This window comes from Chiloscyllium plagiosum, unplaced genomic scaffold (genome assembly GCF_037043375.1).
Source record: "Chiloscyllium plagiosum isolate Xiang-an unplaced genomic scaffold, Cpla_swu_hap1 HiC_scaffold_26, whole genome shotgun sequence".
Lineage (NCBI taxonomy): Eukaryota > Metazoa > Chordata > Chondrichthyes > Orectolobiformes > Hemiscylliidae > Chiloscyllium > Chiloscyllium plagiosum.
Window position 1 is genome coordinate 16797626 of NW_028270164.1, and position 12834 is coordinate 16810459.

Consider the following 12834-nt stretch of genomic DNA (forward strand, 5'->3'; position numbering starts at 1 on the left):
AGAGGGCACAGGTTTAGGGTGAGAGGGGAAAGATTTAAAAGAGACCTAAGGGGTGACTTTTTCACACAGAGGGTGGTGCGTATATGGAATGAGCTGCCAAAGGAAGTGATGGAGGCTGGTACAATTACAATATTTAAAAGGCATCTGGACGGGTACATGAATAGGAAGGGTTTAGAGGGTTAAGGGCCTGGTGCTAGCAAATGGGACTAGATTGGGTTGGGATATCTGGTCAGCAGGGACGAGTTGGACTGAAGGGTCTGTTTCCATGCTGTACACCTCTGTGACTCTATGAGTTGGCTCACAATGTGACGGGTAGGGTGTGGAGGCGACACTATAGCTGAGCAGTTTCGGTTTCCAACCCCTCTTGTTAGCAGGGATAAAGGCCTTCAGTCACATGAAGAGGCAAGAAAACCTGGGATATGGGCCAAGTGCTGGCAAATGGGACAAGATTAGGTTAGGATATGGACAGGTTGGACCGTATCTGTGCTGTACATCCCTATGACTCTATAGAAAGATGACCTCTGAGAGGAAAATAACTGGACACTGAACAAAGAACAACGTAAACAGGTAAAGATTATTACAAGAGCCTTCCCCCCCACCCTCCCCTATTTGCTCTCTTCCGTCAGCAGGTGGTGCCCTTGAGTCAAGCTCGGAAAAATCGGATCTGCTGCATTTCACAAGGAAAACCTATCGCCAAGGCAATACCAAGCTGCAGGTTTTTGCAAACAACTTCCCTTACCTTCTTTGACAGTGACGTTGAAGAACCTCTCGGCACTGCATCTGGAACAAGCAATTTTTGAAGAGTCTGAAAGCAGGTAGTAATTTAGACAAACCACGCTGATCGCACCAGAACTCCACAGAGAATAACAGTTGACATTTACACAGAGACACTCGCAACTAAACACACCCACCCCCACCCCCACCCAACTTCAGAGGTAAAACCATGGACCCTGAGGAAGGTGGAAGAGGAACGAGCAATACATTTCGAGGAGTTTTTGTTCCTTTACTCATTCATTGGATGAGGACATCACTGGCTAGGCCAGCATTTATTGCCACCCCTAATTGCCCAGAGGGCAGTTAAGAGTCAACCACATTGCTGTGGGTCTGGAGTCACATGTAGACCAGACCAAGTAAGGATGGCAGTTTCCTTCCCTAAAGGACATTTGTGAACCATCAACAAGTCATCCTTTATTGACACGTACATATTACTTAACACTGGTACAGCTTCCTCAGAGCCAACTCTCAGAGTGGGCAAAACCTGTGACAATCCTGTGTTTTTTTTGTCGTATGTGTGTGCAGGTGTCAGACACAGTGAAAAACAACAAGTGTGTAAATCTTTATTTATAGTCCGCCACCTGGAAGAGAGGAAACAGCCAAGTGGCCAGTGACAAACAGTGTCCTTCTCGGAGGGCAATGCTGCGTGATCAGACAGTGAAGGGGAGGGCAGGGATTAAATCGAAATAGAGTCGGAGGGGGAAATAATACAGTCCACCCCCTGCAGTGCCCACCTTTCCCTGAAAATCTCAAGGGTGTTGACAGGCACTGTGTGCTCCTTCCCCAGGGACACCCAGGCTCTACCAGATGGGCTTCTCCAAACAGTGGGTTCACAGTCATCATTAGACCCTTAATTTTGCTGAATTCAAATTCCATCATCTGCCAGGGTGAGATGTGAACCCAGGTCCCCAGGCTATGGCCTGGGTCTCTGGAATAACAGTGCAGTAATAATACCATTAGGCCATCACCTCCCTACTACCTAAGCGGCAGAGGGATTCAGAAGCAAATGGTTGGAGAACAGTGGAGGAAAAGGGGATTGGGATCCAAAGTTATGACAAGATTTGGTAGAGTATTGGCTCAGAATTGCTAAAAGCCTTCGAGGCAGGATGGAACAAATCCATAAATAATACAAAGGTGAAACTGTGTGAAGCTACAGCTAACAGTGAGGATGGGCAATGGAGGGGGGTGGGGGTGGAAATTTCAGATTTAGAGGTTGAGTGAATGAATGCCAATCTTAGTGAAGAACACAGTAACTGCAAATGCACACGGTGTGTTTAATTGCTCTGTCACCTCTGCAAATTTGGTATTGGTAAAGCATCCTGGTGAAGCTTTTCAGCTTTCAGTCATCAGGATAGACACAAGAATGCCAGATTTCAATGGAGCGCCAAATGTGACCTTGACTTCCGAGGCTCCCCCAGGTGGTCAGGAAATGCTGCTCACCATTACTCACAAGAACCCACAAACAACAACATGATGATGACCCGGTTATGCGTTTTTTTTTTAATCTGATGTTGATCGAGTGATAAATATCGACCTGGTCATCAGAAATAACTCTTGCACTTTCTTTCAGAACGTTGTCACGCGATCTTTTACCTCCAACCCTCCTCGGTACAAGGTCTCACTCAGAAGGCAGCACATTCAACCGGGAAGCATTCTGCTGCAGTGGCTGTGTCAGCCCTGAGTGTGCTCAGGTCTCCTGGCGTGGGATTTGAACCCACTACCATCTGTAGAACAAACAAGCAGGATGCCTCGTGCTGTGCTACGGTGGATGCCACCAGAAACAAAAGTGTACTAGAAGAACTGACAGCAGTCAGCAAACTGAGCCAGGCTTGACAAGTACCAAGAGAAAGGGAAAGTGCCCCTCACCTTGCTTGGCATTCTGTGGTTTCACTGTGGCACTCTCTTGGCTCTTGTGTGAAGAATCATTGCCACATTTGATGGTCTTCTCGGGGGGACGGGGATGTTTCCTTTCATGAATCAGGTGGACTTTGTTCTCCCTGTGACCAAGGGCATTAAAAACAGAAGATCACTGAACCAACAGCAGCTGGTGAAAAGTCACCTATCCCACCTTCCAGTTAGACCCTGTTCCTGATCTCTGGCAAAACTGATCAGCCGCTCAAGAGAAGCTTGGGAGCAGTTGACATTGACTTGTTTGTGGCCAAAACTGAAAACCACTGATGACCTAACCATTGCTCAGTTTAGTAACAGGAACATAGGAATTACAGGATGCCATTCAGCCCCTCCGGTCTGTTTGACCTTTCCATAAGATGCTGTACATCTCTATGACTCTATGGTAAATACCCCTTAATACCTTTACTTAACAAAAGTTTATCTCTCTCAGATTTGAATTAACAACTGATTCAGCATTCAGTGCTGTTTGTAAAAGACAGGGCCAAACATTTACTAGCCTTTCTGTGCAGAAATGCTTCCTAGCATCTCTGCTGAACAGTATGGCCCCTACTCATCAGATTACTTCCCCTAACACTGGAGGGCAATGGAACTTAATTAATATATCTCAGGCAAGAAAACTCTTGCCCCCACCACCATTCTTTTGTCACACTATGATGTGGATTTACCTATGAAGTTTTACTCATCAAATTAAAGCAAATGCTGGGAATCTGAAATAAAAACGCAAAGTGCTGTTTTCAGACTCAAAACATTAACCTTGTTTTCATCTCTGTAGATGATACCAGAGTTTCTCCAGCATTTTCTATTTTTAGTTTACACATCAGCTTTCTTTGGTTTGCTTTGTGTATTATTTTTTTGAACTCTTGACGCCTTATCCAATCCTGCCAGAGTTTTGGAGAGTGACATCCATAGTTATATAATCGCCTCTGACTCACTTCTGTGCCTCCCCGCTCAGTGAGGTTGGAAGCTGACTTAAACTGTACAGCAAATAAATAGATCTTTGGGCTTAACAGATCTTGGCCAGTGTCTGTGCTCCCAGTGAGACCCCTCCTATTCTTGATCACCAAGCAGAATATCCTTTCTTTCCCATCTCTCTCATATGCTTAAGCGGCTTCCCCTCAAATGCATTCAAAGCTATTCACCTCTAATAATCCCTGGGGTTGTGAATTCCACACTCTCTCTACCCTCATGGCAAATGGGCTCTTCCTGAGTTTGTAATTCATTCATTTCTGCCTTAGATTTATAGCCCCTAGTTCCAGTCTCTCATATCACGGGAAACAACATTTCTACATCCTCCTGGCCTGAGTCCTCTCTTCTTTTCTTTAGATACAGGAGCACCGGCCTGTTCAACGTTTCCTCATCATCCTAAGATTTCACTTCTGGGGTCATTTCTCAGCAACCTTTATTGCCCAGGAAGATTGCTATATCGAGCGGACGCTCACACAATTCCTCCCAGGGACTGTGGAAGATAAGTTAATTGCTGGTCTGCTAGCCCTCAAGGCTGCTCTGTAAAACGCAACAGAATTTTACAACAGAAAAAGATTTCATCTTACGTACCGTTGGTGAACTTTGCCTTTTGCAGTCTTCACGGGATCATTAGCAACACAATTATCTTTCTGTCAGTGTAAAACAAAAGAAAGGGTTAAGTTTTTAACTCATAATCTCCACGGGACTGAAATGCCACGATCCTGCTGTAGAACTATCCCAGGCACGCACACATTAAAATTTGATAGTGTTTTAACCATTACATAATCCACCATCAGTGCTCTAACTTCCAAGCAAAGAGATTTATCTTCCCTCTTTACAGGAGAGTGATGTGCCTCCCCATTTAACAGCAGAACCAAGAACAGCAACAATTTCTCAAAGGGTTAGAGGGTCATACAGTGAGTGACTGAGACACATATTTGAACTAATGCCAGCCATCGTGGTCACTGAAAAGTCAATAGCACTGAGCAAAGTAGATCAGTAAATAAATTTAGTTTTGGCTGACAATTGTGGGTGGCATGGTGGCACAGTGGTTAGCACTGCTGCCTCACAGCTCCAGAGACATGGGTTCAATTCCCACCTCAGGCGACTGACTGTGTGGAGTTTGCACATTCTCCCCGTGTCTGTGTGGGTTTTCTCCCACAGTCCAAAGATGTGCAGGTCAGGTGAATTGGCCATGCTAAATTGCCTGTAGCGTTAGGTGAAGGGGCAAATGTAGGGGTATGGGTGGGTTGCGGGTCGGTGTGGATTTATTGGGCCGAAGGGCCTGTTTCCACACTGTAAGTAATCTATTTTAAAGAAAATTCCCCAGTTGCTGTATTAAACAAATTCCCCTTTCATCTTCTGTACATCAGTGTTCCTTTTTTATATATTCTTAGTAGTTTACGTAATCCCACAGTTAGAGTCACAGTTTGGAAAGGGCGACACCAAAAATAAACTTTACACAGAGAGTAGTAGGGGTGTGGAATGCCCTGCCTGCAGCAGTAGTAGACTCGCCAACTTTAAGGGAATTGCAGGTTGGGTGGGTTGGCCAATGTAAATTGTCCCATAGTGCAAAGGCTACCTGGGTTAGCAATGGATTACAGGGATAGGGTAGGGTTGACTCTTTGGAGGCTTGGAGACAGTAAGAACTGCAATGCTGGAGGTCAGTCAGTCAGACGTGGAGCTGGAAAAGCACAGCAGGTCAGACAGCATCCGGGCAGCAGGAGAGGCGCAAAAGTGAAACAGATGCCTTCAATCCAACTCACCCATTTAGATTTCCCAAATGAAACTATTCCTTTTGCCTGCATTCGGCTCATATCCATCTGAACCTTTCCTATTCATGTAGCTGTCCAAACATATTTTAAACATTGTAACCGTACTTGCATCTACCACTTCCACTGGCAGCTCATTCCACATACAAGCCACCCTCTGTGTGAAAAAGTTGCCCCTCAGGTCTCTTTGAAATCTTTCTCCTCTCAACTTAAAATTACGCCCGCTAGTTTGGAACTCCCCTACTGTTCCCCCAACCTGCACTTGGGTACTCTCAGCATCTCCCTCCCTCTCCCTTCCTCTAGTTTTGTCGCATTGAAGTTGCGCATCTCGCTCTCGCCCTCGTGTCCCCATCGTGTGAAGTTTTCATGCCATTGTGTCTAAACATAAGAAAGTGGTAATGAATCTGGGGAAAGGTAAAAGTGTTGGGTGAGCTGTAAAGTGCTATATCAGCTAGTGCAGCAAGACTTGAGTTTGGCTTCAATGACTCTACCGTATTCTATATGTGTATTAACATAATGTCAGTAACATTATTATTTTAACCAAAACAAAACCCCCAAAATAACAGGTGTAAAGTCATAACCTTGGGGTCCAGGAACCTAACCATAAGTTATTAATTTTTACACTCCCAAATTCATCATTCGCAGGGGTTTTCAGGAATGGAATCCTTGTGGATACAGAGAAATGACTGGGTATCCAAGGTAACTAGATAAAGATAACACACAACGGGTCTTGTGAAATGTATACAATTGGCTGTTTGGAATCGAAGCAGATGGAGCTGCTTGTGTACAGGCAGTTAGATAAGGTGCAGCCTTGAGGAATACTGATAGAAGCCTCTGTTCAAGATTTCTCCAAAGTCTGGTGTTCATCCGAGGAGAGAGAGGAAGGGTCTGACCTTGCACTCACATGTTCCCATGAGATTAAGACCTCCCAACCCCAACCCCTACCCCAGGGGAACTGGATGATTCGTTAAATAATAGCAAGCCAAAACAAAGCGGAGTAACTGTGTGTTTTCCTTTGACCAGTGGGGAAGTCCACACCGCTGTTAAACAACCAACTCTTTGATATGTCAGGTGGACCTGAGAGTCGAGTCTTTTATTTCGCCATTCCAGCCCATCAGCCCCATCACTGACCCCTCGCCCCTTTGCCCGGAGTTCAACACTTCAACGTTACCCGCTCCTTTTGGTTGCTGGGCATTGTTGATTGAACACTCTTTTCACAGACATCAAGTCCCCGTTCCTTCTCATTCTCATCACTGCCAGCTTTACAGTGAGCGAGCTGCTTTTCCTGTTGTCTCTGGTCCGGAGCCAGAGGAAGACTTTTGCTGTGTCCTTCACGGTCACTTTGGAGACATCTTCTATAGACTAACTCCATCTCCTGGCTATGAGACTGCAGGAGGGAGAAAGAGAATGTGAGTGCGAGAGAAAGACCACAGGGCTTGATGTAAATATATATGGACACGGCCTCAAATAACAACAAAGAATGCAGTATTCCCAATTGCGTCACTGTGAACCTGACAGTGCATTGAGGACCACAGCTTACTCACTGTTTGGGCGATCAGACTCCAAGGGCAAGTTGTACAAACCTGGCTCACATTTCTCCGTGTATGAAAGACATGAGAGGGTGGTCTGATTGAGGTGTTTAAAATACGGAAGGAATTCAGACTAGGTATGCGGGGGCAGCTATTTCTTCTGGACCAGGTGGCAGGAAATCGGGGTGGGGGTGGAGTGCGGGGGGAGGGAGAGGGGGGGGACAGTTTTAGGGTATGAACCAAGTGAGAAGATTAGGGAGAATTAGAAACAGAAATTGCTGGAAAATCTCAGCAGGTCTGGCAGCATCTGGGGGCAGTCCAGTGACCCTTCCTCAGAACTGATGGTAACTCAGAAAGGGTTGATATTTATGCAGAAGACGGGGAGGGGAGCGAATAAACAATAGGTGGAGGCAGAGCGCAAAGAGAGAGAAAACTGCTTGAAGAGTTAAAGGAGTGGATAATGACCAGGCTACAAGAATGAATGGTTGTTAATGGGGCCTATTGTTAGCTGACAATGTGAAAGTGAGGCCTGGCGTGTGGGGGTGGGGAAAGCAAGGGAAAGGTGCTCAAGCCTAAAAACTGTTGAATTCAATATTGAGACCAGCAGGTTTCAGGGTTTTCCGAGTGGAAAATGAGATACTATTCTTCCAGATAGAAGCAAATTACTGCGGATGCTGGAATCTGAAACCAAAAGAGAAAAATGCTGGAAAAGTTCAGCAGGTCTGGCAGCATCTGTAAGGAGAGAAAAGAGCTGATGTTTTGAATCTAACTGACCCTTTGTCAAAGCTCTGACAAAGCTCTGACAAAGGGTCAGTTAGACTCGAAACATCAGCTCTTTTCTCTCCTTACAGATGCTGCCAGACCTGCTGAGATTTTCCAGCATTTTCTCTTTTGGTTACAATTCTTGCAGCTTGCACTGAGCTGCACTGGAGCACTGCAGCAAGCCTTGAGACAGTGATGTTGGCTAGGGAACAGGGCGGGGTGTTAAAGTGACAGGAGACTGGAAGCTCAGGGTCTTTTTTGCGGACAGAACTTGGGGGTTGTGTGAAGCAGTCACCCAGACTCCCCAGTGTAGAGGGGAACACATAGTGAGCAGTGGATGCAGGAGACTAGGTTGAGTGAAGTGCAGGTAAATCGCTGCTTCACCTGGAAGATGTGTTAGGGCCCTTGGAGACTGAGAGGGGAGGAAGTAAATGGGCAGGGGAAGGTGCCATGGGGCTGTGGGAGCCTGTTGGGAGTGAAGGAGGATTGGACGGGGGTGTCCTGGAGTGAACGGTCCTTGCAGAGGGCTAACAAGGGAGGGGAGGAGAGTAAATGCCTGGTGACGGCATCCCGCTGAAGGTGATGGTAATAGCTTCTGGATATTGATGCTGGTCGAATGGGAGGTGAGGACAAGGGGGACCCTATCACTGCTGTGGCAGGGAAGACAAGGGGTGAGGGCTGAAGGGCAGGAGGTAGATCGGACCCGGCTGAGGACCCTGTCAACTAAGGTGCTGGGGAATCTTCAGTTGAGGAAGAAGGTGGACATTTCAGAGACCCCCTTGTCGAAGTTGGCATCATCAGAACACGATGGAGACAGAGGAACTGGGAGAATAGAATAGAGTCTTGAGAGAAAGCTGGGTGTGAGGATGTATAGTGAAGGTAACTGTGGGAGTCGATGGGTTTGTCATGGATATTAGGGGCCAACTTATCGCCAGAAATAGAAACAGACATGTCAAGGAGTCAGACGTGGACCAGATGAACATGAGAGCGGGGTGGAAATTGGAAGTGAAATTGATAAACTTTTCCAATTCCCGACTAGAGAGGGAAGCAGCACCAATGACATCATCAATATACCGGAGAAAGAGGTGCAAGTGGGAGCCGGAGTAGGACTGGAACAAGGAATGTTCAATCAACCCCACAAAGAGTCAGGTGTTACTGGGGCCCACGTGGGTCACCATGGCCACCCCTTTGATCCGAAGAAAGTGAGAAAAGTTAAAAGAGAAGTTGTTGAGGATGACAATGAGCTCGGCCAAACAGAGGAGGGTGGTGGTGGGTGGGGGTGGTTCAGACCTTTGTTCCAGGAAGAAGCAGACAACCCTGAGACCATGCTGATGGGGGTTAGAAGATTAGGAAGCACTGGCTTCACACATACAGGAGCAAAACCGTGGAATATTCTTCCCAAAATGCCACGGTGAGAGAGGAATTGGCACGTCCAAGGCTGAGATCCATTGCTTTTGTTACACAACAGGATCTGGACCAGATGGGCTAATGGGCTGAGAAGTGGCAGATGAAGTTTAATTCAGATAAATGCGAGGTGCTGCATTTTGGGAAAGCAAATCTTAGCAGGACATATACACTGAATGGTAAGGTCCTAGGGAGTGTTGCTGAACAGAGACCTTGGAGTGCAGGTTCATAGCTCCTTGAAAGTGGAGTCGCGGGTGGATAGGATAGTGAAGAAGGCATTTGGTATGCTTTCCTTTATTGGTCAGAGTATTGAGTACAGGAGTTGGGAGGTCATGTTACAGCTGTACAGGAAATTGGTTAGGCCACTTTGAACTATTTTGTGCAGTTCTGGTCTCCTTCCTATCAAAAGGATGTTGTGATACTTGAAAGGGATCAGAAAAGATTTACAAGGATTTTGCTGGGGTTGGAGGATTTGAGCTTTAGGGAGGGGATGAAAAAGCTGGGGCTGTTTTCTCTGGAGTGTCAGAGGCTGAGGGGTGATCTTATAAAGGTTTATAAAATCATGAGGGGGATGGATAAGATAAATTGACAAAGTCTCGTCCCTGGGTCGGGGAGTCCAGAACAAGAGGGCATAGGTTTAGAGTGAGAGGGGAAAGATTTTGAGGGGCAACTTTTTTATGCAGAGGATGGTGTGTGTACGGAATGAGCTGCCAGAGGATGTGGTGGAGGCTGGTACAATTGCAACATTTAAAAGGCATCTGGATGGGTATATGAATAGGAAGGGTTTGGAGGGATATGGGCCAAGTGTTGGCAAATGGGACTAGATTGGGATATCTGTTTGGCATTGGACCAAAGGGTCTGTTTCAGTGCTGTACATCTCTATGACTCTAATTGCTACATAGTCTGAAAAATGAAATTAAACTGGACAAACCACCCTGCAACAAGCTAGGCATGAGAAACGGTGACTGTAACATTGTCTGTTTACCTAAAGCACTTAACTGGTTCAAGTAGACAGCTCACCTCCACCTTCTCAAGGACATCTAGGGGTCAGAAATAAACAATGGCCCAGCCAGCAACCCATCCCATTCCATGAGTGAATTAAAAACAACAGCAATTGCTGATGTAGCTCACAGTTTTCAGCTACAAACCTCAGGAACTTCTCTGCTTACCCATCTCAGTTGCACAACAAGGTCTACCTGGATATGCAACTTGTTTTTGGAATTATTATTTCATCTCACTATATTTCCAAGTATTATTAATGTTAGGCACCATTAAAAATTTACTCACTTTACTGCATCAAAGATATAATCTTATCTTTGTAGCATATTAAAAATAAACCAGTGAAACAATAATGGCATTCTCACAGAATCCCTACCATGTGGAAGCAGGCCAATCGACCCATCAAGTCCACGATGACACTTCAAAGAGGATCCCACCCAGACCGGCGCCCACCCCCCCCCCACCATGTAACCCTGCATTTCCCATAGCCAATCCAGCTAACTTGCACATCTTTGGACTGTCAGAGGAAACTGGAGCACCCAGAGGAAACCCATACAGACATGGGGAGAATGTGCAAACTCCACACAGACAGCAGGTGGTGAGATAGATTCATGTAAAGTGAGGTAGCGAAGGGAGCAATCGGGGTAGGCAGGAATGTGGATTTGAGGCCTTGAACTTATTGAATGGCCTATTCCTGCTCCTGACTCAAATATGCTTATTCAGAAGCACGTGACTGTTAGCAAAGCACTTTGGGACATCATCAGGTCTTTCCTTTGAAGTCCTTTCCCTGCATTCATTTCAACTCGTGACTCCATTTTGTGCAGTCACATTTTAAGGTGAGACTTCATTTTGTAGCTATATTTTCAGGGAATTCACAGAACATTTGCCTTCAACCCTGGATGAAAAGTTACCCGACATCTCTCAGGGTCTACATTCACATATATACAGGGCCCTTGGGAGAACTGAAGGCGACCAGTATATTGAGTATAAAATTGTAATAGGGAACACATGTACAGGAGCATATTTCAAAATGTTAGGCTCCACTTTATCTAATATGCATGTATTGTAGCACATGTGCAACGCTGAGGGATGAATCACACAATGTGTTGGCGGGAGCACTACACACTTCATTATACAGTGCAGCCCGGAGTGTGTAATTTGAAAGCGTGTACAGTCCCAGCCTCCCACACAGCAACAGCCAAGTTGATTCCCCTTAAACTGCAGCTTAATTCCTGCCAATGTTGTCCGCCCAGGAGCTTTTCTGTCACAGAACATGTCACATCAATGTCAAAACCTACAATGAATGATATTTGGTTTCTAATTTCACCAACAGGCACCAGCCTACAAAGATCACAGAATTCTATACGCCTTGGTAACAGGCTGTGAAAGGCCTATTATAAGGCAGATCATGTCTCTTCACAAGAGTTTATTACTTGCCTGGCATCCTGCCTAGTTTTTCAGATTGCCGAATCGGGCAGGGAACAGTCAACATTGTAGGTACTTACTGATAGCGCCGCTGGGTAATGGTATTGTCTGTAGTTCTTTAGATACATATCAAATAAATCAGATCAGGTTTTATGGGGAAGGCTAAAATAAAATAGAAACAGCAGAATGTTAGAAAAAAAGTTTAAATAATCTACTGTTAAACCTTAAATATCTGTCAATAATTGTGTGCAATTTCATAATCTGAAATGCTAGGTTAACTGTAGCGCAGTTGCAAGCACTCTCATGTGAGTGATAATGTAGGTTATGGATGCATGTCATCGACTAGACCGCGAGCACAAGATTAGAGTGGTGCTGGAAAAGCACAGCAGGTCAAGCAGCATCCGAGGAGCAGGAAAATCGATGTTTCGAGCAAAAGCCCTTCATCAGGAATAAGGCAGGGAGCCTCCGGGGTGGAGAGGTAAATGGGAGGGGGATGGGGCTAGGGAGAAAGTAGATAAGAGTACAATAGGTGGATGGAGGTGGGGATGAAGGTGATAGGTCACAGAGGAGGGTGGAGCGGATAGGTGGGAAGGAAGATTGACAGGTAGGACAGGTTATGAGAATGGTGCTGAGCTGGCAGGTTGGAACTGGGGTAAGGTGGGGGTAGGGGAATTGGGGAAACTGGTGAAGTCCACATTGATGCCCTGGGGTTGAAGTGTTCCAAGGCGGAAGTTGAGGCATTCTTCCTCGAGGCGCCGGGTGGTGAGGGGGTGCGGTGGAGGAGACCCAGGACCTGCATGTCCTCGGCAGAGTGGGAGGGGGAGTTGAAATGTTCGGCCACAGGGCGGTGGAGTTGATTGGTGTGAGCCAACATGCTCATGCAGTAGTGAGGGAGTGTTGCACTGCCAGAGGAGCAGTCTTTCAGATGAGGTGTTAAACCAAGACCCTCTCCATTCTTGTGGAATGGATGATCCCACAGAACAGTTTCAAAAAGAAGCAGGGAAATTAGTCAGCTTACAATCCAGTGTCACCAAAGGTGATTATCTGGGTATTCTCCTGTTTAGTCTGACCCTCAGGGTTGAGGACAGCTTCCTTCAGCTCTGAAGCTGTAAGTGCAAACGTGACTGAAAAACATTGTGCCCACACCCCCTGCCTCAGGTGGGCAATTGTTTTTTTTATGATTCATTCACAGGATGAGGGCATCACTTGGCAGGCCAATAATTATTACCCAACCCCGATTACCCAGCGAGAAGTTAAGGGCCAACCACATTGCTATGGGTCTAGAGTCACACATA

At 46.1% G+C, this 12834-nt stretch overlaps 1 protein-coding gene across 1 annotated transcript in view; it reads right to left on the reverse strand.

Moving 5' to 3' along the window:
• Nucleotides 1-11667, reverse strand: part of LOC122563108 (uncharacterized) — a 49004-nt gene extending 37337 nt beyond the window's left edge. Inside the window, exons 1-5 of the mRNA XM_087973803.1 lie at nucleotides 11620-11667; nucleotides 6592-6807; nucleotides 4240-4298; nucleotides 2641-2771; nucleotides 740-780 (exon numbers count right to left, since the gene is read on the reverse strand). Coding sequence (XP_087829929.1) covers nucleotides 740-780; nucleotides 2641-2771; nucleotides 4240-4298; nucleotides 6592-6807; nucleotides 11620-11667 — 495 coding nt within the window. The remainder of the gene's footprint in view (nucleotides 1-739; nucleotides 781-2640; nucleotides 2772-4239; nucleotides 4299-6591; nucleotides 6808-11619) is intronic.
• Nucleotides 11668-12834: the final 1167 nt, after the last annotated feature.